The sequence below is a fragment of the Perissodus microlepis genome, chromosome 16 (genome assembly GCF_051167445.1).
Source record: "Perissodus microlepis isolate ML-2025 ecotype Zambia chromosome 16, ASM5116744v1, whole genome shotgun sequence".
Lineage (NCBI taxonomy): Eukaryota > Metazoa > Chordata > Actinopteri > Cichliformes > Cichlidae > Perissodus > Perissodus microlepis.
In genome coordinates, this window is record NC_140476.1 from 25,619,225 (window position 1) to 25,646,285 (window position 27,061).

General features: G+C 40.6%; 1 protein-coding gene across 1 annotated transcript in view; it reads left to right on the plus strand.

The window, feature by feature from the left end:
• The window catches only part of vwa8 (von Willebrand factor A domain containing 8), an 87,606-nt gene that overhangs the window by 10,618 nt on the left and 49,927 nt on the right, over window positions 1–27,061 (plus strand). Inside the window, exons 5-20 of the mRNA XM_084954530.1 lie at window positions 179–346; window positions 1,032–1,196; window positions 1,568–1,617; window positions 1,706–1,814; window positions 1,915–2,019; window positions 2,145–2,273; window positions 4,874–5,008; window positions 5,093–5,170; window positions 7,371–7,531; window positions 7,781–7,894; window positions 21,016–21,199; window positions 21,488–21,565; window positions 21,882–21,997; window positions 22,215–22,315; window positions 25,316–25,422; window positions 26,782–26,853. Coding sequence (XP_084810656.1) covers window positions 179–346; window positions 1,032–1,196; window positions 1,568–1,617; window positions 1,706–1,814; window positions 1,915–2,019; window positions 2,145–2,273; window positions 4,874–5,008; window positions 5,093–5,170; window positions 7,371–7,531; window positions 7,781–7,894; window positions 21,016–21,199; window positions 21,488–21,565; window positions 21,882–21,997; window positions 22,215–22,315; window positions 25,316–25,422; window positions 26,782–26,853 — 1,872 coding nt within the window. The remainder of the gene's footprint in view (window positions 1–178; window positions 347–1,031; window positions 1,197–1,567; window positions 1,618–1,705; window positions 1,815–1,914; window positions 2,020–2,144; window positions 2,274–4,873; window positions 5,009–5,092; window positions 5,171–7,370; window positions 7,532–7,780; window positions 7,895–21,015; window positions 21,200–21,487; window positions 21,566–21,881; window positions 21,998–22,214; window positions 22,316–25,315; window positions 25,423–26,781; window positions 26,854–27,061) is intronic.

Here is a 27,061-nt window from a genome sequence, read left to right on the forward strand (position 1 = left end):
AAAGCTTTTAGCCCAGAGATCAGAGGTCATCCTGTACAGTGGAGCAACAGATTTGACCTGAGGCAAAACTCATCACGTGTTGGAAGAGTTTACAACATCCTTCCCCTTCCTCTCCTGTTATTTCTGAAGTATTGATTGACTTCATCGCTTTGTCTTGACTTTTAATGCTTTTTCCTAGTGTGCTGTAAGGGCCGCAATAAGAGGCCGAGTCCTGGTCCTGGAGGGGCTGGAGAAAGCCGAGAGGAACGTCCTGCCTGTTCTTAACAACCTGCTGGAGAATCGAGAGATGCAGCTGGAGGATGGCCGCTTCCTCATGTCAGCGGAGCGTTATGACAAGCTGCTGCAGGTCAGAGCAGCACACTCGCCTGCACAAGTCAAACACTTCCCACGGCTAATTTCTAAACTAGAACTTACACATGGGACTAATCTTTTTAGGTAACAACAGCTGAGGCATTAACTTTTTTTAACCCCTCAGCTGTAAAAGTTTGATGGGCTATTGTTGCCACGCTGGATGAATCCCTGGGCAGTGTGGGCACCCAAGTTTGTGAACATGATCATTCAAGATCAAGGCGACATAAGATTTTCAAATTGACACTTAGGTGCATTCACTGAAAATGTCAGACAAGTTCAAATATTGGTCATCTTAACTTCCAGGTCAAGGTGAAAATGCGATAACTCAAGAAGGATATTACCTAGGATTTTCACATTTCTAGCACAGGTTCATCTACTGGGAGCCTCAGGGGGCGCTGTTATTATATTTTATAATGCTGGCTGTTGTTTATGGAGTCATGTCTATATGTAAATTCCCACTTAAGCAGTGAATTTCCACACTACTCCTACAGTGCTCTTGTTGTGTTTTGAGGGAAAAAAATGCTGTTGCTATAAATCCTGCTGCTGTGCGACATTCAGAGTCTGTACTTGTCACATGGAGCTTTGGAGCTGCAGCCTTTTGGATAAAAATAGCATTTAATATCAAATGTGTGAGATGAAAGGAAGTTATAGGCCATTTTTCTTACCTTGATGCATTTCAGGAGCATGCCAAAGAGGAGCTGGACAGCTGGAAGATTGTCCGCGTAAGCGAGGACTTTCGGGTCATCGCGCTTGGTCTTCCTGTACCCAAGTACAAAGGCAATCCGCTGGATCCTCCTCTCCGCTCTCGCTTCCAGGCTAGAGACGTCTATTACCTACCATTCAAGGTCAATCCACAAATTTACGGATTACTTAAAAGAAAGTAATCTGCAAGCTGAAAGCTTCAATAAGATCTGAAAGCTTCAATAAGATAAGAAAGGTGTGGCTGTGGGGGAGAAAGAGACGCACCGATACAAATTTTCCTTTTATGCACTCTGATAATAAACATAACACACTTTGTACAACATACTGAAATGTTATTATACTGAAGAAAATTAGCGATAATACTAGAAGGATATATTAGTTTTGGATTTGTTCTGGAATTTAAATATTGAGCTTTTGTTTTCTTTCTCTCTGGCCTCTCAGCCAACTGTGGTCTGCAGTAAATTTGTGAGACTTTGAGGATATTTAAGTCTTGTTTTCTTCTGTATATTTTCAGGACCAGTTGGAGTTGCTGTACTCAGCAGGACCAAATGTCGCTGCAGAAAGGTACATTTAGGTAGATGCATACTGAAGTGCGAGTATTCTTTGATGGTCTGTGTCTTCATGCAGTATTGTGTTGTCTCCTGTGTGTCAGAGTTTCCCAGCTGCTCTCACTAGCTACTACGCTATGCTCCCAGGAATCATCCAGCCTAGGCCTTCCTGACTTTCCTGTGGACAACCTGCTTCCTGTCCTTCATGTCCTGGTGAGACAGGAGCGAGATAGAAAAATGAAAGCCAAAAATTTAAAGGAGAAATTTTTTTTAAAGTTACTAGTGCCTGTGTGACTTTTCTGTCCTTTTCCAGAACTCTTTCCCAATGCTATCCTCCCAGCAACTGCTCCATAGGCTTTATCCATATAACAGTATGTTGGGCAAGGACGGTCGCACTGCTGTTGAGGGTGTACTCAGTGTAAGTCAAGATGTGATGTTAAAGTGTCTGTATATGGTTTTACCTCAGGTGCATGCTTGATATAACCTGAACATCATATGGTTGATTGAAGGCATCAGTTTTGCTTTATATGCATTCTTTCACAGCGATTTGAGCTTCTGGATGGTCATCGTCAGCCAGCACCCACCACCATTTTGAGTGTGTCCACGGCAAAAGATGTAGAAGGCCATGCAGACATCACTTTACATGTAGTGGACAAAGACATCACCTTTCAGGTACCAGCAGTCTGGGTGTACACCATAGACTACATATAAAAGACAGACATAGCCAGCATGACATCGCCCACTGCTTTGTGAACTTTTATTTTGAAGCCTTGAATTTAGAGGTGTGGTAGTTGCCTTCTTGTTTATTGGACTGTAGGTTATCAGCTAACCAGCTTGGTTTGCAAGTTGGGATCATTGCAAAGACACAGATACCCAATTAGTATCACAATGTTACAAATCAATGAAGGATATAATTTAATTCACTAATTAGACATAAACAAATCAAGTTGTATTTCTTCAAATAAGCATTTCAAAGATGCTTTAGAGGGACGAGCAGAACATATAAAGTCAAGCAACCTCTGTGGACAGCGCAATTATTACCCAACCTTTAGACCCCAAAAGACTGATTCTGGATGTAGCGTTTTCAGTGGGAGAAACGCTGCGTCATCATCCAAGTGACTTCTTCGGTCTCAGCTGACTGCAGGTTTCCCCAACCTTATAAACAGCACATTTGCACAAATCTAGCCCACTGAATGAACAGTGGGATGTGAGGTCAGTTCCTTGATCTGCAAATTGTCATGACCACTCATCAAAGCCCATTGATCAGTGATCATTGATTGATGGCAATGAGTACCATTCACAGAGAGTTGGGGAATGGCTGCAATCATGGCAAAGTAAGATGGGAAAAGATGTACACTTATGCCCCCTCCTTGATTCAGAGATGGTCTTTCCCGTTTCATGTAAATGACTCCGCCAAAGATCAGTGGTCAAAGATCAGTGGTCAAAGATCAGTGGTCAGCTGAGACTGAAGAAGTCATTTGGATGAGTGACGAAATGTTTCTCCCACTGAAAACGCTACGGCCAAATTGAGTATGCATCAAGACCAACCTTTAGACCTTAATACAATGAGTGAAGAAAAAAACACCCTAATTTCAAGATAGCAATTTTTTCTTCTTTTTTTAAATATCATTTTTTTAATACCATGACATAGACATACTGTATTTCTGCTGTAAAGTTGAGCATTTTGATATGTGAGTCAGTGGAGATTAGTGTCTTTGGAGCTGACCTCAAGTGGTCATCAAAGGAACAGCAGTTTTAAATATGTCCTTGTTGGTTTTATTTTTTGGTCACTGTTTGCAGTAAACATTTAAGCTAAAGTCTAGTTTGCACGCTGTGCAGATTTAACTGTCTGGCAAGGTTAGCATACATATTACGCGGTTAGCCAGCTAGCTCTGACTAACACAAATCGTACAACATTGATATGACTTATAATTTGGCCAAATTCATTACAACTATGTGTCAGTCTTAAATTAGCCAGCCTTACGTACTTATTTCACTGTTTTGTTTTGTTTTTCTTAAGATACTGTGTAATTTTTCTGTGCTAGCTGGAGTCGTGAGTCGTTTACAATAGTCACAGTTAGTCATTATTGATATTTATGATTAGCAGGCTCATTTACTAAGCAACTGTTAGCTAGCGTTTCTCACGTTTGACAATGTGAGAGTCACTGAAGCGTTGCATTGACGGGTTAGATTTTGCAGAAAACCCATCCTGCATTTTTCAGATAAAAGTCACTCTATTAAATTTCCATTAGTCCATTCAAACATTAACAATAAAAAGCATTTAATGTATAAAAAAATGCATAAAGCAAATCTATAGTGTAATCGATCCTAATGAGTGCAAGCATTAGGCTTCATTATGAATCAAAAAACATGCAGAGTGATTAAGTCATCCTTTTATAGAGATGCCCATTATCACGTCGCAGACCACACACGGACAGACAGGCAGACACACTGTATCAGTAGCTTGACCGTCTTATCTCTCACTGACACTCTGTAGCTGAATGTAAATTTTGTTAAGGCAACATCTTTATCAGTCATTAATTTTTCATGTTAGATAAAAAAGCAGCAGTGTGTGTGAATGTATCTCTGCATAGTGTTTGGAAAAACAGACATCCTTTCAGACTACTAAAAATAGTGGTGTGGATCCTGCAGGTAAACAAATGATATCACTCTGGTTAACTCTTTGAGGCTGCACTTTCTTCATGTGTGGCAGGAACTGTGTTGGCTCCTAATATGTAGTGGTTTTTTTTTTGCTTGTTTAACGCAGAGTTCTTAAAAAATGATGAATTTTGTTTCCAGCTGTTCGGCAGTGAATCTGTGAATCACGGGTTTGTTTAGGGCAGTGGTTCTTGATCCGTGGGGCACAGAGCCACTCCAGGTGATGTCTGGATGACCGCGGTGGAATGACCCAAGTCTGGGGGCAGCAAAACCAAAATATCGATATAAACTATCACACACATACCACTCTCACCCACTGAGGGAGTGGTATGTGTGTTTTTTCTAGTTTTTGTACTAAGTTAATAAGGGGAAACATCCTTAATATGCACACAGTGCTGGCTGCAAGCACAAAGCTCTGCACACCAGCTGTGCAAACTTGTTTGTGAGGGGCAGCCAGTCATAAGAAAGTAACCATAAAGGGAGCTAAACATATTTTTTACTTTCTTTTTTACTTTTTTTTTCTTCCCACACAGGGTAAAATGTCAGGCTTCACCAGATGCTGCTGCTGTTGTTTGCCTCCTTCATGCTTGTTTCTCCTGTTTATGAAACTTCAGGTTCCAGCAGGCGTTAAGGAGCCACGTCCACCCAAAAGCAGTCCCACCTACATTCATACACCAAGCCACTCCCAGTTGTTGGCCGAGATGATACAGTCGCACATGGTTAAGGACATATGTCTGATAGGACCTAAGGTGGCTAACACTTGATATACATATACACATACAATGCACATAGTGAATCTGATTTTAATAACGAATACCTTCTTTTATTTCTAGGGTTGCGGCAAGTCGGTGATTGCCAGAGAGTTTGCTGAGATGCTGGGTTACAGCATGGAGCCTGTCATGCTCTACCAGGTAAAAACGTCTGGTCTTTAAAATGTTCAAAAATATGATTTTTTCTGAAGTTTTGAGTTGTCTGCAGAGCATGAGGGGAAGAATAATTAATGCCACAGTCATGTCTTTCACCATCTGTCATCCTTTTGACCTACATTGTAAAAGATTTTGCAGTATTTCTTTTTACAGATACTTCTGTGCGTCATGTATATATCTGTCTTAGTTTGCAAATTAAAGCAGTAAATATATGCTAATCTAATAATGTATTTATAATGTCAGGGAAAAATATTATTATCAGTGGCTCAGATAACTCAGATATGTCATGAAGAGGGTGTAGCACTGTTCTGACTACCTTGGGCTCCCAGCACTACATGCGGACACAGCATTTTGTTAACAACAATTTATACTCTGGCACTGATGTCCAGATGCTTTTGCACCTTGGCACAGCCCGGCATGACCGTGCACACTCAGCATGAGATTGCTTATTCATTTAACTGTTGCGTCAGTTATTTCTCTGGAATGTGTAGGCCCCAGTGTGATACTGCCATAGAGAACCCCAACCAGTAGGGTGGAGAGGCAAGCAAATGTTGCTATGAGGGTATTTTATTAAAAGTCTTCTTAGATTTAAGTGGCTCTGTTATGCTAATTTCCAGCTTCATATTTAAAATTTTGGACTTTACTAGATTAACTTTGCATGATTGACAGGTAAATATAATGCTTATGTATCTTATATTGGAGCTGTTCTGGCCTTCTGAGATGATGGATGGTGCCCACCCAGATCTGGACCAGGGCATCATCCCGATACCTAACCAATCAGATCAAAATCCCAGAATTTTAATGGACTTGATGCTGTTCTCTCATGAAAAAGTGCTCGTGTAAATTTTTTGAGCAGTATGTATATACGAGAGAAAATAGGGAAAAGCATAAGTTGAAGTGCATGCTCAGTTGGTTAATTTATTTTGATTTTTTTATTGCTTTTAGAATTTTGAATGAGTGTACAGTGCATGTGTGCAATATGTGTGTGTGTGGAATGTAGTCAGCTCGGTGATAATTGTGAAGGAAGCGGGTGTGCTGCAGCTCTGTATGTATGAATGCATCATGTAGCTGCTATTCTTAGCTAGCTGAGGTCAGGGGTGACCTGTGCTGCGGGAATTGTGGAATCCTTCACCACGCAATTCATCTGGTCAACTCTGAAAACCCCATTTTTGGGAAAGCAAAGTGACATGTCAGGCTAGAGAACAGAATATAAATTGTGTCCTTCAACAAGCTGAGTGTGTGAGTGTGTGTGTGGGGGGGGGTTGGGGGTGGGATTTGATTCATGACCTTCATCAGGATCGTCATAAAACATTTTGCAGAAAATCTTTTAAAGAGCATATGTATAGAATACCATCCTTCGCATGGGCACTGTTGATGTTCTTTTTGATGACGTTTAAAAAAATTAACCTGGTTCAATAGCACCAGTCTCTCTGATTTATTATTATAAGGCTTTCAGGCTTTCACTCCAGCCTGGTGATGGGGAGATATAGTATTGTTATGTCCCATGTTTATCAGTGTGGCCTTACTTGTTGGAGCTCTCACTGAATGCATCACTGTCTGTTCTGTTAGATGAAAATGTGAAAATAATAGACAGGACTTGAGGGGTTTATGATGCGTAGAAATGATAAATGTCACCGGATCTAGGACAAATGACACTTCCTCTGAGTCTTTTAATGTTTGAACTTGATATTGTGACAAAATGAAGCTCTCTCATACCAGCTGCTGTTACAGCTGTATCTAATTCTCTTTAATTCAAGAAAGCAATGAGTAGTATGTTGCTGTGAAGCAGTTAGGATTGCAGTAATCACTGCCTAGAACAAATTTTGCAACTGCACTTGTCCTCCCTCGTCTACCCCCTGTCTTTACCATGACATGGCAGCGTGACAGTGAATATGACAGTCTTGCTTAACAGACAGCGTTATCTGTAAAGCAGAGATATTGCATTTAGCAGCTGGGCCAAACCATCTGGGAACAGAGTTAAAGGAGGGAAAAATGGAAAGCTGGTGTATTTGTCATCTTGTCTTCACAGTTACTGAACGCAATCGCAGACAGAATCACTTCTGACTATTTTTAGATCTTTTTTGCTCTGCCAACCTGCTGTACACATCTGTCTCTGCTGTTCATTTTCCATCTCCCACTTTCTTGCCTTTATCACACACCTCCCTCCATTGTGTTTGATTCCCAGGACATGACAGTCAGGGACCTTCTCCAACAGAGGTACACGCTCCCAAATGGGGACACAGCATGGAGGCCATCTCCACTGGTCACTGCTGCCATGGAGGGCAAGCTGCTGCTTCTCGACGGCATACACAGAGTTAACCTGGGAACCTTGGCTGTACTATCCAGGTGCTTTGCCTCATTTCCTGGATGTAGCTGCTGTGATATTTTCCAAATGCTCTGTTGATATTGGGTTTTTTGTTATCTGTGCCATCTGTACTCTGTGTTCTCCTTTCAGAACGCTCCACAGCAGCTAAGGTTTTGCTTTAATGTATTTCTTATTGTTTCAGTGTCTTAATAAAGGAAGCCGGTGCTGTAAAATAACAAACAAACACACACCACTCAGCTCATTTCTCAGATTTTATTTTCTTGCCCCAGGTTACTCCATGACAGGGAGATAGATCTGTATGATGGGACCAGGCTGCTGAGGTGGGACAGATACCAGACTCTAAAGGAACAACTACATTTAAGTGACCAGGAACTGCAAGAGAGGTACACACATGCATGCACACAGGTTATCACACACATTTGGGTTAATTGTACGAAAGGTGATCACACTTGGAAATGTGACAGTGTTTTTTTGTTTTTAAAGACAGTAATAAATATCACAAGTTTGACCGATGTTTGAATTTTTAAAGACAATAAAGCCATGGCAGTGCTTTCACCTCTTCTCTAACTGCACACTCGTGAAATCCCAAATCTCCACTGTCCCTTGTCTATTTCAGCTTCTAGGCTCACGCTTAAAGTGATGGAATGGAGTGATAAAATAAATAATATATTCAAGTGTAAAAGTAAAGTTGTAGTTCACCTTCTCTTAAATTTTAGATTCAAAAGCCTTCAGAGGAGCATTGTTTGTGTGGCACCAGTCAACAAGGATGAGAAAGAATAAGCTAAAAAAATGTAGCTGTAGTTTCAACAAGAGTACAAGAAGTGAGGGTACTGGCACAGGATACTTACTGAAATAACAAAAACTAGCACCTTAGTGACACAGTAACACAAACTTACTAACCTACTGAGGAAGGAGAAGAAGTACAGCTCTAGTGTTTTTTATAAATCAAAAAATTTAGCCGTGTTTGCTGAGAGTGCAGGAGTTTAAGTTCCTTGTTGGAACAACTGTCTGAAACAAATGAATATCATATAAAAAATAGAATTAATAGAAAATATTAGATTTATTATTTTTGGTGGCTGATACCTGTTTTACTGCCAATCCCGTCCCCATCACTAAATGTCCTTAGCTCCTGTGTCTGCTTGATAACATATCTAATGACATCTACTCTTGGCTGACTGTGCATCCCAACTTTGTGTAACCCAACTAAACTCCAAGTGAGGTTTTTTTTTTAATTTTTTTTTTTTAATTTTTTTTTAAAATTTATTTATTTATTTTTATTTCATATTTATATCCTGTTCATAGCCTGTACATAGCTTGTACTCACTACAGCCTGTACATACTTATAGTTATAGAATATTCACAACATACTTCATACCGTGTACATTATAACATACCATAATAGACCCATTTCTGTAATATACTTACATATCTATATTATTGCTAATATATATTGTAATATATCTATATCACTAAAGCACTTCTGGATGGATGCAAACTGCATTTCGTTGCCCTGTACCTGTGCATGTGCAATGACAATAAAGTTGAATTCTATTCTAATTCTAAAAACAGTTTGCGCAGTTTACAGTTTTATTATAACCCAGGTTGTAAACTGAAGGTCCAGATGCATCTCTCAGGTACTGTGTCAGGTCTTGCTGTATTTTTCCCCCCTCTCATGAGTCATATACTCCTCGTCTACTACAGTTGGATTTTTTTTCATGCCTACCACTTCTTATTTTTTGAGGATGCACTGCACACCATGCTGAAACATGCTTTGTTGGTGCAGGAATACTATTTTATGCCTGCCAACCCCTTTTTTGTAGATTCAACCAAAGAAATAGGATACATTACACACATGTATTACATACATTGTATGTTTTTTTTAACAGGTTGCTAGTAACAAAGTGACTAAAGATATAATTTAAAATGGGTTCTGTCTTAGGTTGTCTGTTTTGTGTAGACCCAATAGTGATTTATCTCATAAGTTCAGTGCTTTTTTAAAATGCTTGAATGATTCATAGGTCAGTGTTAAGTGGTTTAGGGAAAAACAATAACAAACAAAGACATTTCTCTGTAAATGGTCAGGCACAAAGACTGAACTGAATATGATAGAAAAGGCAGCCAATGTCTTTCTTTTCAGACCACTTGACTACAGATGACTATAGTCAGGCTCATTGTAGGCAAAATATAAAGAAATCAGGGGGAGCTCAAGACTATTGCACAGTAGTGTATGTGAAGTTTTCTTTGTTTTAAACATGTGGGGAGCAGAGAGTGAAGACAAAACATGATTCCATAAAAATTAAAAGAGAGCGAGAAGCTGATTTTTGTTGGTTTCATTGGTTTGATACTGAAACTCACTGTAGGACTTGTAATAGGTGCGTGTGTTTGAGTTGTATCTCTCTTTTGGATCTCTTTCATCTAACATATTCTGAGGATAATATCACAGAGACTGTCTTACAAGGTGTTAGTGTAACCGGTGTGTTTCTGCGTTGTGTCTGACAAAGAAAGGTAAAAGAAAGAAAGCTCCTCTCCCACAGGGAAATTGTAGAAAAGGGGCTGCATTTATTTTTACATTAAACATAAAGTACGAACTTACATGGGACATATTTGACATAAGATTAAAAAAAAAACACCAACACAAAATCCGACATACCTGACAAAGAAAGGTAAAAGAAAGAAAGACCTCCAAGTAAATAACTTGCTCGCTCCAGCTCCTACGACCAAATACAAACAGTGGGGGAGAGGGTTAGCTCAACCCATCACAACTTCCAAGCTAGCCAGAATTATATATCATGCTAGCGTTAATGGCGCCTAAAACACATTTGTGACACACACATACTACACATTTATAGCATCTCACAAAAACAAGCACAATGATGGCAATAGTTGAACTAAAATCACAATCAGAAGCATCAGGGTGGATAAATATACATTACATGTGTGTTATACAGTGTCTGGAAAGAAATGACACCCACCTCTCCCACAGGGGAATTGTAGAAAAGGGGAGAGGCCAAAGGGGTACACTGTATTCATAGGGTTGCACCAAAGAAGAAGAAGAACAATGAGGAGGGGCTCCAACTAATAATGAATATAACTACAGGCTTGGAGATCCTAACAGTCAGGTATAAGGAACACATTTTGTGTAATTATAACAATATGTAATTTATGGCTGGGTTACATTGGTCCTTAAAATAGCCCAAAGTAAAGAAGAATGCTTGGATCTGCAGCATTTGAGAACATTGATTTAATAGAAAACAACTGATTTAATAGTCGACGCGTCGTTTGAAGCTTTGTAAGATCACAAAAGATGCAGGAATAAGTAGTAGTATTTAAGAGTGTAATAACGGACTGAAACAGAAGATGGCAGCACTGCATGTACAAGGATGCCAGCTGCCGTTAAATCCCGAAGAAGAAGTAGCTCTGTCCCAGAATTCATAGCGCAGCCCAGATCAGTTTACAACAATGGCGGCAGCTAGTTAGTTTTAATATTACTCTTATTATTCTTTCTGGGTCACAAAATAAAAGTTTAACATATTTTTAGGCGAGAATGTAGCTGTGTAAACCTCAAATATCTGTTCAGTTTATCAAGACACCACATATTTTCAAAAGCGCTCTGACGTTTTCGGAGACGTCTGTTACCCACTAGCTCGATAGCTAGCCGGGGGCAAGGGTAACTAGAGCCCGTGAGAACACCGGACTCCCGGCAAATCGTTTTCAAACCTACCGCCGTCTTTCACTACTCAGGTTAAACATATATAACTCACTTAGATAATTTAAAAATGGTATTGTTTGGCTTTTTTTTTGTATTTTATTTGTTCCTGAGTAAATCGGTTTGGCTGAGATTAAAGTTATAGTTTTTACACAGCTGAATAAACCTCAAGCAGACAACTGATTATCAGAAGTGTGAGATGCTCGAGAATATACTCCGGTGTCCTGTTATATTTTAGATAGCAAGGAGTTTATTAAACTTCACCGAAACAACCTGCAGATTTCATTAAAATTTAAGAAACTATCATCTTGTCTTTATTTTTAGTTAGCACATACCTTAAACACTTAAAGCTTTAAGCTAATGATAGTTATATAAGAGCAGATGCGTGCTGGTGCAATAAGCTGTACGCTGTACGTCCAATGAATGCATGATCTGATTAGTCGACTAATCGCAAAAATAATCGGTGACTAGTCAACTATCAAAATAATCATTTGTGGCAGCCCTACACTACACATCCATTTTCTTCTTATTTACTGACTGCCCATTGTGCTTCCTAATTAACAAAACTGGTAACAACAAAAAGACAAACTGCGTTAGAGCAGTGGTACTGGGAGTGGGTTGAGTGTGACAATGTGTGTTGACAGTGACTGCTGGAAGTCAAAGGCATGAGATTAAGTTTAACCTTTGATCCTTCAATTTCCAGTTTTCAGGTATACTTATTTTTCTCCCAGTTTTCCCAACTCCGTTAAAACCTCTTTGGGGGTGGGGTGAGGGAGTGGGGGCAACAATCTTGCACATTTTACATGTGAACAACTGTTGATGGTTTTGACCCTGCATGTAACTCGTGAAGTGCCTCTGTGTGTATGTATGAGCACGCACTTTTTAAAAACCCCCACCGAAGCTGGCAGGAAGGATGTTTGTGGTGGGGTGTCTGGGCTTAAATAAACCCACTTCCACTTCTCCCACTCCTGTGGCTCAGATGAAGTGTATCCAGTAGGAAACATAGATTTGACAAAGTCAGAGAAAGAAGAAAGAACCTTCTAGTTTGTGTGTGTGTGTGTGTGTGTGTGTGTGTGTGTGTGTGTGTGTTAGGGTTGGGCGTTTGGACGAATATATCGAGCCTATCGTTGATAGTTTTTACAAGGGCGATTTATTTATTTGCCCATGAGTAAGTTTGCTAATAATGATGGAGCTAATACAACTAGTCAACAGAAAAAAAAAAAATAATAGCGCTGTTTTAACAACACCCTCTTTCATCTGCGAGCAAATGCACCCTCCTCAGAGTGCGCCCAAATGCTTGCTGATGGAGCTGCAGAAGCTGGTGATAGCCTAGCATACGCAGCCAGATGGAGGACATGTACATGCTCATGCAAATTAGTCGTTTTTCAGTACTTTTCTCGCACTATACGTTTGCACAAGTATGGAACGCCAGGACTGACATAATGAATTAATTAAATACACCATTAAATAATTAATTAAATGTGGCAATAATGAATTAAAATTGGAAATAATGAATTTAATAAATATTTACGACACATTTAATTAATTATTGACCGTTTTAATGAATTATTTAATGATTTATTTATTTAATTCATTATGGCACTATTGTCCCCTTCATGTCTCACCTTGAAATAATTTTATCTGTCAGCCTCACCCATCAAACTAAGTGGTCGGGGTTAACGCTTCCACTGCAGCTTCTCTAACATTTGATTGGTTGCCGTGCAAAGTAAGTCAAGACAGGTCGATCCTAGATAATCGATTGCTTATGTGGACTTGGGGCGGCCAGGTATCCCAGAATGCATTTCAAATCACAGGCAGCAATGGTGGTGGTGTAAAGTTTTAAAATACCCCGTTTTTCTGTTACAAACTACACAACTACAGCCGTGAATGTAGTGGCGTAATCTTCACATGTCTGGTCAGGTTGTCAACATAGAACATGTTTACAAAAGTGCTCAGGTGTTTTCAGAGATGTCACTAGCTCTGCTAACAGTCAGCTGACAGAGTGTACCAAGCTCACAGCCCCGGTGTTCCATCTTGACAGTTTTTTTGGTTTTTTTTTTTTAGCTTGTTTGTTTTTTGGGGAAAAGGGAGGGGGGGGGTTACGTTAACCGGTTTGTTTATATATTCCACTCTCCGTGTTCCACATGTTGCATTCGCAGATTCTCATTTGCACCGAACGATCGTCTCTTTCTGCCTGGTCTTGTGTCTCTGTACTTACTCTGTTACTCTGTAACATAAAGAAGGAGCTGACATTTTTCTCACGACACCAGCAATCAGCTCAACAGGCTCTCAGTTTACGTGCATGCATCCTCCTCCTCACTTGTCAGCTGTTTAACACCTGCTGCTAATTCAAGAAACACGCCCACGTTACCTGGTGATAGTCACAGTTTAACTGGGCAGCCGGTGCTCGATTTAACGCAATATCGGCGCATTTTTCTGCACAAGATAAGTAAATGTAGTTTTTTCCCGAGTGCAGAGCTCCTGGAGCTTGTTTCCCAACAGAGCACTTTATTGGCGAACCCACTTTATCGGCGGCTTATGTCCAATCACCGGCACACAGCTTTGAAACCTCACCTGAGTTTTAGCACTCAGTGGTCCTGTGTTTAACTGGACTTAATTCACTCAGGTTTTGTTTGTCGGGTCACGTTTACTTTGCTGTTTTATTTACAACTGAGCAAATCGGTTTGGTTTCGACTGAGAAAATTGTCAGGCAGTGGAAGGAATACCTTGAGGACCTCCTTAATCCCACTGACACGTCTTCCGAGGAGGAAGCAGAGTCTGGGGATGAGTGGAATGACCCCCCAATTTCCGGAGGCAAGGTCACTGAGGCAGTTAAACAACTCCTTGGTGGCAGAGCCCCTGGTGTTGATGAGGTCCGCCCCAAGTTCCTGAAGGCTCTGGACGTCGTAGGGCTGTCCTGGTTGACACGCCTCTACAATGTTGCGTGGAGATCTGGGGCAGTACCCCTGGACTGGCAGACCGGGGTGGTGGTCCCCATCTTTAAGAAGGGGGTCCGGAGGGTGTGTTCCAACTACAGGGGGATCACACTCCTCAGCCTCCCTGGGAAAGTCTATGCCAGGGTGCTGGAAGGGAGAGTTCATCCGCTAGTCGAACCTCGGATACAGGAGGAACAATGCCGTTTTCATCCTGGTTGCAGAACACTGGAACAGCTCTTTATCCTCTCAAGGATACTTGAGGGTGCATGGGAGTTTGCCCAACCAGTCTACATGTGTTTTGTGGACTTGGAGAAGGCATTCAACCGTGTCCCTCGGGGTGTCCTGTGGGAGGTGCTGCGAAAGTATGGGGTGTCTGGCCCATTGCTACGGGCCATTCGATCCCTATACAACCGTTGCAAGAGCTTGGTTCGCATTGCCGGCATTAAGTCGGACTCGTTCCCGGTGGGAGATGGGCTCCGCCAGGGCTGCCCTTTGTCACCGATTCTGTTCATAATTTTTATGGACAGGATTTCTAGGTGCAGCCAAGTGGCGGAGGGCTTTCACTTTGGTACCTCAGAATCTCATCTCTGCCTTTCGCGGATGATGTGGTTCTGTTGGCTTCATCGGGTGATGGCCTCCAGCTCGCACTGGAACGGTTCGCAGCCGAGTGTGAAGCAGCGGGAATGAGGATCAGCACCTCCAAATCTGAGGCCATGGTTCTCAGCCGGAAAAGGGTGGAGTGCAGTCGGCTAAAAACTGTCCAAAGGTAGATCAGCAGAGCTTAGCTTGTCTCAGTTCAGTTAGTTCCTCCTGCTCTTACCAAATCACTTCCTTTCCAAAAACTGCTGCTGATCTATTGTGGTTCATATCCCAGTGAAGGCATTCAGCGAAAGTTCAGAGGAAATAAAATGACAACTTCTCTCTAAGACTTTCCAGATGTTTACCTGTTATGTCACACAGTGCGGCAGTGTTGATGTCTCCTTGTATGGCAGCCGCACACACCACTCATCGCTGTTCCTCTCAGCAGTCAAAAACAGTTTTTGTTCCTTCTGCAGCTCATATAGACAGGCCCGTACTTTTCCCCTCGACAACTTTCAGACCTCCGTATGGATAATAAAGCTGTTGTGCGTCTGCTTCCATTTCGTCACATAAAGATGGATGTATGCAGCTTCTCAGAGGTCTTGTCCTGACAAAGTTCATCACATACACAACATCATCTGACAGAGGAGCTAGATCTTGGCAATGAGCGCGTCACCATGCAAAAAACAGTGCGTAACAATAACAAGGCCTTTCAGTTCTTCCACTCTTTGTTGTAAAAGAGATTTTCATGTGGCTGAAAAAATGTCCTCTCTTGTTTTTATGAAGGGTTTTCTAGTTCACTGTGTTGTGAAATTCTTTATATTATTCAGAAATTGTCACTAGACATTTTTTTTTGTGTCTGTCCCAAATTCACTCCGATGGTAAGAGAGGGCAGTGAAAATTTCAGGCATTTATTTTTAATCGTTTTTTTGATATTCTTGATCAAACTGACTTCAGACTGAGGCCTACGTTTTGTTTTTTTTGGCCATGGGAATGATATGAGAATTCTTTCTTTTTATATCAGTCACATAAAATTAATCTAAGATGTGCTTTAACAAAGCTGTTACATTGTCTAAATATGTAGAAGAGGTGAAAATATGACATTATAGAAGATGTGTAAAAACTCCTCTTTAAACTAGAAAAAGTTGCATTTCCTGCGAAAATGCAGTGTGAATGCCGTGTAGTGGAATCTGAAAACAGCAGAAGAAGGAGAACTATGTGCTGAAAACACTGTGTAGGAGCTGAACTCTTTGCTGAAAACTGCTTTATGTGAAAGATTACACTGAAGAGTGTCAAGAAAGCAGGGTGAGTGCGAGGAGGGAAGATGTGCGGCAAAAGCCACAGGTAGGATTTGAACCTGCGCCACCTGGTCTCAAGGCGGTTGCTCATCTTATTGAGCCAATTTGGTTCTCAGGTGACTGAACAGGATGAAGAAACTGAAAATTGTGCTGAAAAAAGGTGAAGAACCTGAAAATTCTGCTGAAAAGAGCAGAAGAGGCTGAGATTTGTGCTGAAAAGAGTTGAACTTTCTGCTAAAAAGAGATGAAGATACTGAAAATTCTGCTGAAAAGAGGTGAAGAAGCAGAAGTTTCTACTGAAAAGGGGTAAAGAAGCAGAACTTTGCGCTGAAAAGAGGTGAATCAGCAGAATTTCTGCTGAAAAGAGGAAGAGAAGCTGAGGTTTCTGCTGAAAAAAGAATCTGCAATTTGTGCTGAAAAGGGGTGAGAAAGCTGAAATTTCAGCTGAAAAGGGGTGAAGAAGCTGAAATTTGTGTTGAAAAGAGTTTAAAAAGTTGAACTGTTAAATGAAAAAAAATTTGCCATAAGCGAGATTTGAACCCGGGCCTCCCGCTCTGAGAACGGCTGCTCATCTCATAGAGCTAAAATATGGCTCAGCCCGGCAAGCTAAACTGGTGATCAAAAAAGCTTAATATTTCAAAAAGTATAAACGTTATGAGCACCAAAAGACATAGCAGGAATTAGCAGAAGGAGCTGAACAGTCTAAAATTTGAATGGTGAAAATCGGATAAAAACTGAGGGACTAGTTAACCAGCAAAGGTCGGAGCAACTAGAACTAGAAAAAGTTGCATTTCCTGCGAAAATGCAGTGTGAATGCCGTGTAGTGGAATCTGCTGAAATCAGCTGAAAAGCAGAATTATCTGCTGAAAAGAGGTGTAGAAGCAGAAGCGCTTGCTGAAGATGGCTGTATGTGAAAGGGTACACTGAAGAGTGTCAAGAAAGTAGAGTGCATGCAAGCGGGGAAGATGTATGGCAACCGTCACAGGTAGGATTCGAACCTTAGCCACAGGGTCTCACAGTAGCTGCTCAACCCACTGAGCCAAACCAGTTCTGGTCCCAAAGAAAGATATGATGAGAGAAAAAATGTGCACTGTGGAGCAGAAGCTTAAATTTGCTGAACAGAGGTGAAGAAACTGAAATTTGTGCAGAATAGAGTTGAAGAGGCTGAAATGTGTGCTGAAAAGAGGTGAAAATGCTGAATGTTCAGCAAAAAAGAGATAAGGAACCTGAAAATTGTGCTAAATATATTTGAATATTTAGCTACTGAAATAAATGAACCAAACAAAGTTTTATTTCTAAACATATATAGACCACCAAAATCTAATACAAACTTTTTTAATGATTTCAATGACCTTTGCTCTGTCTAGACTATGACCAGATAGCAATTGTGGGAGATTTTAACATTCATACTGACAAGCCTCAAGATAGCGGAACAAAAGCATTAAATTATGTCCTCCATAACTTTGATCTAATCCAGCACATTAGTGAGCCAACGCATAATCGAGGACACACTCTGGACCTACTTATTAGCAAAGATCTAAATATCTCTAACATTGCCGTTATTGCATTATCTGATCATTTCTGCATTTCATTTGATAGCAACATCTTAGCCAATATACCTAATCAGAGTAAGATCACTGTTAAAAAAAAACGCTTCCTTAAAGAAAACTGATTTATTTTAAACTGATGTACACTTCCACCTTGTTTAAATCACCAACATCCACCAACACACATTCAGTAAACAAACTGACAGATGATTTTCTATCCAAAATCTTAGACATGATGGATAAGATTGCACCATTCAAGGTTAAAACTGTCTCTAGTAAAAAGAAGTCTCCGTGGAGAAGTGATCCACTGGTATGTAATGAAAAAAGAGAGTGCCGGTGTGCTGAGAGAAAATGGCGGAAAACTCGACTCCAGGTTCACTGCGAGATATATAAAGAGAGGCTGAATAATTATCAACTATCCCTGACGGGTGCAAGGGAGTCATTTTTCTCTGAGATTATTCATAGAAACAACAATAATGCTAGGACATTATTTGCTACAGTGGAGAGATTAACTACTCCTCCAGTGGCAATAGCCCCTGAACTAAGCTCCACCAGGGCCTGTAATGAATTTGCCAGCTTCTTTATTGAAAAGATCTTGAAAATCAGAAGATCGATTGGCACATTAGTTTCAACCCCAATACCGATGTTAAGCCCAATTAGCACTTACGCAGAGAAAATGACTCACTTTCAAACAATAAATCAATCAAGCCTCGATAAAATTATTGAGAATCTAAGCTCTGCCACCTGCTGCTTGGATATATTATTATATAGTATTATTTCTTAAAAAGGTCCTCCCAGCCATCAGGGAGGATCTGATCCAAATAGTTAACGCATCCCTCCTATCAGGTGTCTTTCCCAAAACCTTAAAAATAGCAGTTATCAAACCAATATTAAAGAAAAAGAACCTAGACAGCACATTAATGCAAAACTACAGACCAATCTCTAATCTTCCATTTATTGGTAAAATTATTGAAAAAGCTGTTTTCCAGCAGTTAAACAGCTTTCTCACAATGAACAACGGCATTGATATTTATGATCACAGCACGGAGACAGCCCTTGTCAAAGTGTTTAATGACATCCGTATATATACTGACCGTGGCAAATCCACAGTATTGGTACTACTGGACCTTAGCGCTGCGTTTGACACCATTGATCATGATATATTACTGGAACGTCTAGAGAGCTGGGCCGGACTTTCTGGTACAGCACTCGACTGGTTCAAGTCCTACCTTAAGAACAGGAACTTCTATGTGTCAATTAGCCAATTTTCATCATAAAATATAGAAATCACATGCGGGGTCCCCCAGGGTTCCATCCTAGGGCCCCTCTTATTTAGCATTTACATGCTCCCGTTAAGCCAGATTATAACCACCAATAATATTAACTACCACAATTATGCAGACGATACTCAACTTTATATCTCAATGTCACCAGGTGATATTGAACCTATCCAAACTCTTAATAAATGCATTGAGCAAATTAATAATTGGATGTCTCATAATTTCCTTCAACTGAACAATAACAAAACTGAAGTACTTATCTTTGGACCCAAAAAAGATTGATTAAATATCAGTAATCAGCTCAAACTGGTCCAACTAGAAACTACCAATCAGGCCAGAAATTTAGGTGTAATAATGGACTCAGACCTGAACCTCCAGGGCCACATAAAAGTTATAACAAAGTCAGCCTTCTATCACCTGAGGAACATTTCTAGGATTAAAGGACTGATGACACAAGGAGATCTAGAAAAACCCATCCATGCATTTATCTCTAGCCGCCTTGATTACTGTAACAGTATCTTCACAGGTTTACCTAAAAAATCAATCAGACAACTGCAGCTGATTCAGAACGCTGCTGCTCGTGTTCTCACTAGAACCAAGAAAATAGAGCACATTACTCCAGTTCTAAAGTCATTACACTGGCTCCCTGTAGCTCAGAGAATAGACTTTAAAGTGCTTTTATTAGTTTATAAATATTTGAATGGGTTAGCACCAGAGTACATTAGGGATCTGCTATCATGGTACAAACCATCTAGATCAGTCAGGTCCTCCAGCTCTCATTTATTGACCGTCCCTAGAACCAGAACTAAACATGGAGAAGCAGCTTTTAGTTTCTATGCTCCTCACATCTGGAACACACTATCGGGAGAATTTAAAGCTGCAGAGACACTGAACTCATATAAGTCTAAAATTAAAACTTACTTATTTAGACTTGCTTATGAGTAACTGATCCTATTATGGCTCTTTACTTCTTTGTTTAAATGTTTTCATATAAATTATTGGCTTGATTATTGTTTTATTGTAAATGCTTTCTTGTAAATGTTTTCTTGTATTTTACTTTTATAATGTTTTGTGTTTTATTTTAATCATGTAAAGCACCTTGAATTACCTTGTGCTGATAGTGTGCTATACAAATAAAATTGCCTTGCCTAAAAAGAGGTGAAAAAGCTGAAAATTGTACTGAAAAGAGGTGAATCAGCAGAAATTTTTTTTGCTGAAAAGAGATTAAGAAGCAGAACTTTGTGCTGAAAACAGGTGAATTAGCAGAATTTCTGCTAAAAAAAAAAAGACGTAAAGAAGCTGAAGTTTGTGCTGAAAAGTAGTGAAAAAGTGAACATTCTGCTAAAAAGGGGTGAAAAAGCTGAAATTTGTGTTGAAAAGAGTTTAAACAGTTGAACTGTTAACTGATTTTTTTTTTTTTTTGTCATAAGAGGGATTCGAACTGCTGCTCTGAGAACGGCTGCTCATCTCACCGAGCTAAAACATGGCTCAGCCTGGCAAACAAAACTGGTGATCACACTGATAATGTGGTCCCATTTAGCAAAATTGGCCCAAAAATTGAATAAAAAGCTTAATATCTCAAAAAGTATAACCGTTATTAGCACGAAAAGATATAGCTGGCATTAGCAGAAGGAGCACAACAGTATAAAGTTTAAATTGGTTGAAAACTGAGGGAGTAGTTAACCAGCAAAGGTCTGAGCAACTAGAATAAGGTAGAATAAAGTTTAAAGAGAAACAGGATCTCACACAATTAAATGTTTCATACTCACTACATTATACAACCAAACAGAGGGAGTACAGCAGATAGTGGAGTGTGTTTTTATGCATAAAATATCTTCCCACACGTTCATCCAGTGACTTGGATGATGGTTAGCGCCCACTTTGCCCTCAGTAGTGTAAATATATCCTGCCGCAGCATGGGTGTCTCCGTGGTTTGATAGAAATGGACATTGCTGTCCTCTTGAATCAGATGATTTCATGGGCAGCTGTCAAAAGTCATGCTCTTAACCCTGAGCTCGATTGGCTAGGACACACACATGCAAACGGATACATCCGTGAGCAACACTGTGTGCACCTACGTTCCACATCGACTTGAACAGATGTTCAACTTGTGTGCCAGCGTGATCCAACGTGTGTGTTTATTTTTGTGTCTTTTTAGATCCGTTTTCCCCATTCATCCATCGTTCAGAGTGCTGGCCCTAGCAGAACCCCCTGTAGTGGGGAGTGCAGGCAGCAACAGCAGAGCTCAGCAGTGGTTGGGCCCCGAGGTGCTCACTATGTTCCTTTACCACAATGTCATGCCGCTGGCCAAAGAAGAGGAGATGGGCCTCATACAGGGACTGGTGAGACATACCAATACTGAGAGCTACTAAAAATCTTGGATGGGTTTCAATCTCAGTGACCTTGACCTTGGTCAAAGGTCAGTAGTCAAGTTTTGTTAAAATCCTTTGAATTTGATAACTGGAAAACAAGGCGACGTAGGATTTTGAAATTGATCCCATACATGTGTCTCTAGGAGGCTGAGGGGTAGCACTGGTGTTTGCCAGTATTTTTCTAACTGGAAGACAACGCCTCTGTTTCCACTCTCATCATAAGTCCTTCTTGGCTTCTTTTTCTTGTTTTGTTTTTAGGCTCCTAATGTACCGATGGAAGGAGCAGAGCAGCTACTGCACCTCGCACACAGTCTCCGCAAGACAAATGACCCCACAGTAAGTGTGTGTGCTTTACATATGGCAGCAGTTCCCAAATGGTGGGCGGGACATGAACATTATTACTGCATTATTACAACAGAATTTTGGGTTTACTTCACCAGACCTAGCATGTGACAAACTACAGATACAGGTAAATGGTAGTGGAGTTTTGAGAAACCTCCCAAAATACAGGTGTTGTTCTCGTTCCAGGTGGTGTAAATGGATGTCAGAAGTGTACAGTCCAACAGTCATGTGTCAGATTGCAGATATTTTTTCGTGCAGATATAAAGGTAGAGATGTTTGGAGGCTACTCATGTATTGTGTCTGTTGCTAGGCACAGTCTCTGGCCTCGTCTCTCTCCACTAGACAGCTGCTAAGGATCTGTCGCCGTCTCTCTCGGCACCCTGAGGAGAGCATCACTCACGCAGTTAATAAGGCTTGTCTCTCCAGGTACACACTCTCTCTCTCTTTCTCTCTCTCTCACACAGCCACACACACACAAGCTGTCCAGGGTAGACCCCACATCTCACTCTGTGATGGCTGGGTTAGGTTTCAGCAATATGGATAGACAGAAATTAATGTTAATATTTGATTTGTGTGTCATAAAAACAAGGCAACTGTGTGGGTTTTTATTTTGTGTGTGTGCGTGTGTGTGTGTGTGTTTTAGATTCCTGCCCAGCCTGGCCCGTTCCTCTCTTCAAAAAAACCTCATGAACTGCTCCATACAGGATGCAACAGACCCCGCTGATCGCTCTCTTGATTATCCCTGTGAGTTCCAGTCACTTAGATCAATTAGATTTAAAATGGTATATTATGCGAAATTGTGTGTTATGTGTTGTTGACATAACAAAGGCTCATCCCTTTAGTTAGGTGCCTTTTTTGTTCTTGAATGATTCATAGAGGACCGTTAAGATTGTGACTCAAGACTTCTGCACAGCACTGTATACCAGCAGAAGCACAAATCAGTTCACTTCATTTACATACAGCAATAAAGTCTTTATTGTACCAATATTACAGAACATAGGTTAATAACTGAAGATAGAACTGTAACCCCCCTCCAAAGGAAACCTCAATCGCTTATTCTACAGAAATGGAACAATGCACGATAAATGACAAATAACTTGTAAAGCTGGTAGCCGGAAAGTTTTGTCTCTTAGCATTCATTCTGAACTTGTGATCTGTTTCCTTGTAAAGAATAAATGTCGACTTCTACTGTGTAGACATACTGGTAGCACAGGCACATGTATTATTTAAAAGATGGAAAGCAGGATTCAGCTGGCCTCAAAGAAAACAAACAGCTCAACCCAAAATAATCTCGTCTTCTGACTCACAAGCACCTCTCAGCATTGTCAAAAATCAGGTCTGACTCTCTCATTTGACTCATGCATGCAATTATTCTGGTTACAGGTAAAATGGATGTTTTCCAAAGCACTAATAATTTGAACAGTGGATCACTTGAGTGTGTGATTAGTGTTCAGTGTGAGTTTAGAGTTGGCATGTGAGAGCTAGGAGCACCACTCATGTAAACCAGTGAGTGGGATTATTATGACTAAAAAGCTGGTGACAAAATGCTCAGTGACAAAGCAGCTAATGATGCTATTGGTAGGTAAGATCAAAACATAAAATAAAAGGATGCTGTGGAACTCCATGGATTATTTTTCTTTGTCTTACATGTCACAATCCAGGATATTTACTACTGGGTTACTAATATTGGTACATGATTCTTGATGCTCATTTGATGCCAAAACAAAATGATTCTTCCATGTTTTTAACCTCCTTTGTCAAAAAAGTCGTTTGAATCCACTAACTTGGTGGTGGCATGTTGTTTACTTAAAATGTTGGCACAATGCTTTGTTAGCAGGAAATGTTGGGTTGGTTCCTTAGTAGCTTGCTAATGTCACTATGAGGTATGACAAAGGAGCTTGCAAAGAAAAGCGTCTGGACTTCTTTAAGTTACTTGAAGACGTTTCACCTCTCATCCGAGAAGCTTCTTCAGTTCTAAGGTCAAATGGTGGAGAGTCCCAGATATAAACCTAGTGGGAGTATCCCCCCACAGAGGGACAAAAGGACCCCCTGATGATCCTCTAATCGCCTGAGCCAAGGTGTGAAACTGGGTGTGGGTCCCAATCAGCCAGAGTTTCGGGTGTGTTCATTGTGAAACCTGGCCCCACCTTATCATGCGAATTCCTGAGGTCAGATGGCCCAGGATGTGAGTGGGCGTTAAGGCGTCTGGGAAGGGATCTCAAAACTGGATTATAGATGGCAGAGAGTTGGTGTCGTAAACCCCCGCCTCTGTTCAAAGATGGTCGCTCACAGTGGACATAGATGGCTTCTTTCACTCCTCTTTCAAACCATCTGTCCTCTCTGTCCAAAATGTGAACATTGGCATCCTCGAAAGAGTGTCCTTTATCCTTAAGATGCAGATGGACTGCTGCGTCTTGTCCTGTGGAGGTGGCTCTTCTGTATTGTGCCATGCGCTTGTGAAGTGGCTGTTTGGTCTCTCCAATGTAGAGGTCTCAAAACACAGACTTAACAATGTGATGTATGCTGTACAGTGCAGCGAGGAATGCCCAGACCTCTACATAATGTTGTTGAATGTTGAATTGAAACTCATCCACCTGGAATTCTTAATGAAACTGTAATTCCATGCTTTTAGCTGCTTCATGAAATTTGAGGTATTTTCTCCTTTGCTTTGATATTAGCAACATTAGCATTGTTTGTGTATAGCCCTTTTGCCTTTCTTAAAACATGGGCAGAGATATTGCAGTAGCAGCATTAGTTACCATCTTCTGCCTACAGTTTCCCCTGTGCTTTTGGGTGTATTGCTCCTTCTTCAGCATTTAAGGACACTAGTATGCTGTCCCTGTCAGTTCTGAGAGAACTGCAGCTTCAATACACGTGCTGCCTGCAGTACAGGCAAGGTACCTAAACAAAAACAAAAAAGCAATAGAAATGTAACGTTTCTGAATTTTTGCCAACTACACTGATACATCTTCTAGACATGAATGACAGTATCAGATTTCTGATATGCATTATTCATCCACATTATGTTATGAATGTTGATAGTTCTTCTTTTCCACTGGAAGAATATTTCCTGTTAGCTTTGATAGTCTGACATCACACCAACTTTGTACTCAGCAGCAGCAGGTTAAAGTGTCCAATGTTATATTTTCATCAAAGACTGTACTTAAAAGATAGACCTAGCCACCATGGCGTCATAGGTTTCTGGAGTGTTAGACTTGGATTTTATTTTATTTTTGAGCCAGAAGTGAGAATATTTGTACAAGATGGTGAAGTCCTAAGGTATCCGCTAATAATAATAACATTTTACTCACCAAAGATAAAGCACAAACTTGGCTGTACCACACAGCACGCCCGATTATTATTTAGACAATTCAATTAAACAGCTCCAGAAGGCACCAGTACTGCAAACACGCCCTCCCAGTGCACTCTCTCTTTTTTGACAACAGCATAATAAAACTGTAAATTCTCTTTTTGGTGTCCCACCCCAATATTTTTAGTGGCTCCCATATGGCCACCCCAATAATTAAAAAATTCTGGAGGCGCCCCTGTCTCACATGCGTTTCTGTCATGTCCAGAAAGGTTTGGGCATGGGCTGCATGTGAGAAAATGCAGTTTTATTGCAGTTTGTACGGTCAAATCACTGCATCTCAAAGTCTGAGTTGGAGTAAAAGGAACCATTCCCAGCATTAGTCAGTCTAAATGAAGAAGCCCATGTTTATGGCCCACATTGCTGTATTTCTACAGGTATGGTAAAGGACGGTGTGTTGACCATTGGGAGTGTCTCCGCTCCCATCTACAATGCTGACCAGAAAATGAAGGTTCCTGACGTGCTCTTCTATGATAATCCTCAGGTAAGCATGCACTTCACAACCATCAGTATTTTATGTCTCATTCTAAAGCAAATGTGTAGCTGTGAGAGGGCTGGAAAAGACTTTTTTCAGTCTCAGCACATGACCCAGATTTGATCACATAAGTGCTAAGGCAGATTACAACCAGTAAAGCGTAATCTGAATTTCAATTGCTCTTTTTTTTTCTCCCTCAAACTGAGAAAGCTTAGCTCTGCAGATTCACCACCACCCAGTTCAGGCAATCATACACCAATGAAAACACAGCTCTGTCCCTTGTGCCCCTTGTTGTCATCGTTATCATACTTGCCTTTGTCAGATTAAAGTTTTCATTGTGTAAGGATTTTGCTTTTAGCTGATATTAGCTGATATTAGCTGATATTTCCTCTGGCCATGCTCTTTTTCATCTGTGTTGGACCCTTATCAGATAGTTTTAGAGATGCTAATCTGGCCTGGCAGTAACATCAGCCCCAATACACTGTTAGCGACCTCCGATTGGTTGGTATTGGGGGGTTTTATGGTATAATAAAATTCTTCACTGCCTGTGTCGTGGTGTGTACGCCAGGCATGATTACTGCTGAATGTTTGGTGTGATGCACATTGAATTTTGGTGTTTAAATAGGATTAAAAAAAATTAAAAAAGCTTCCTCCTGATGGACTTTGTGTTTTTCAGTTTTTAAAATGTTCAGTTGCCAAAAATACAAAAGTCACATCGGCTTCAGGGTACATGCTGTGGGTGTGAAAATGGGCAGAACTCCAAGTGCTTATCTTTCTTTTCAGATTCTTCACAGTCCTACTTTTGTTGCTCTGTGCTGATTGATGCTGAGTGGTAACAAATATCACAACTCAAGCAGCTGAATCTGAATCAAATCTTTAAATGCAGCAAGTTCCATAAATTTTGCCTTTGGTATCCTGTTCACAGATCGCTTTCCTCAGCGGATAAATCAATAGGTTTTTGTTTGCTTTAATGCTAGTGTCTTGTGCCTAATCCTTGCCTTATTGGTGACATTAATTGCAGTATATCCAAAGAACAACCAGCCATGGTAATGATACTGTGACATCCTCTGGCAACACTGATGATTTATCTCTTTCTTCATGTCCCCATTTTGCGCATTTTCCTCTGCCTGCCCGTGTTTTGGTCCAAAATAAAAAAGGTGGAAGAGGTTGAGATAGGATGGAAGCAACGAGGATGCCCTACTTTATGAATGACCCGTTTTCTGAGCAAACTTTGTGCTTTTTAATACATTTTAAGCTGATTTATTCTCAACTGCAAGCAGTATTGCTCTTTGCAATATCCATCTGGGTTAAATTACAATCTGAGCTACTTGTTCAGCTGAATATGTGTTTGCTTAAATATCTCTGCAGCACATGATGGTGATGGAGGACATGCTGAAAGACTTTATGTTAGGAGAGCACCTCCTCTTAGTGGGAAACCAGGTGAGTGATGTTTGAAAGCGTATTAGTTTCACCATATTGTAATTTCCTCTGCCCACAGAAAAGAACCCTGGGCAACCTTTGGTCCATTTATGGTCAGGATTACAAACCCACTTTTTGTCATGTAAAATAAACAGAGGTCAGATCTGTGTTTGCGGACCATGGTTTTGTCTCATTTCTGCAGTAGTGGATTTTAGTGAAGTAGGCCACC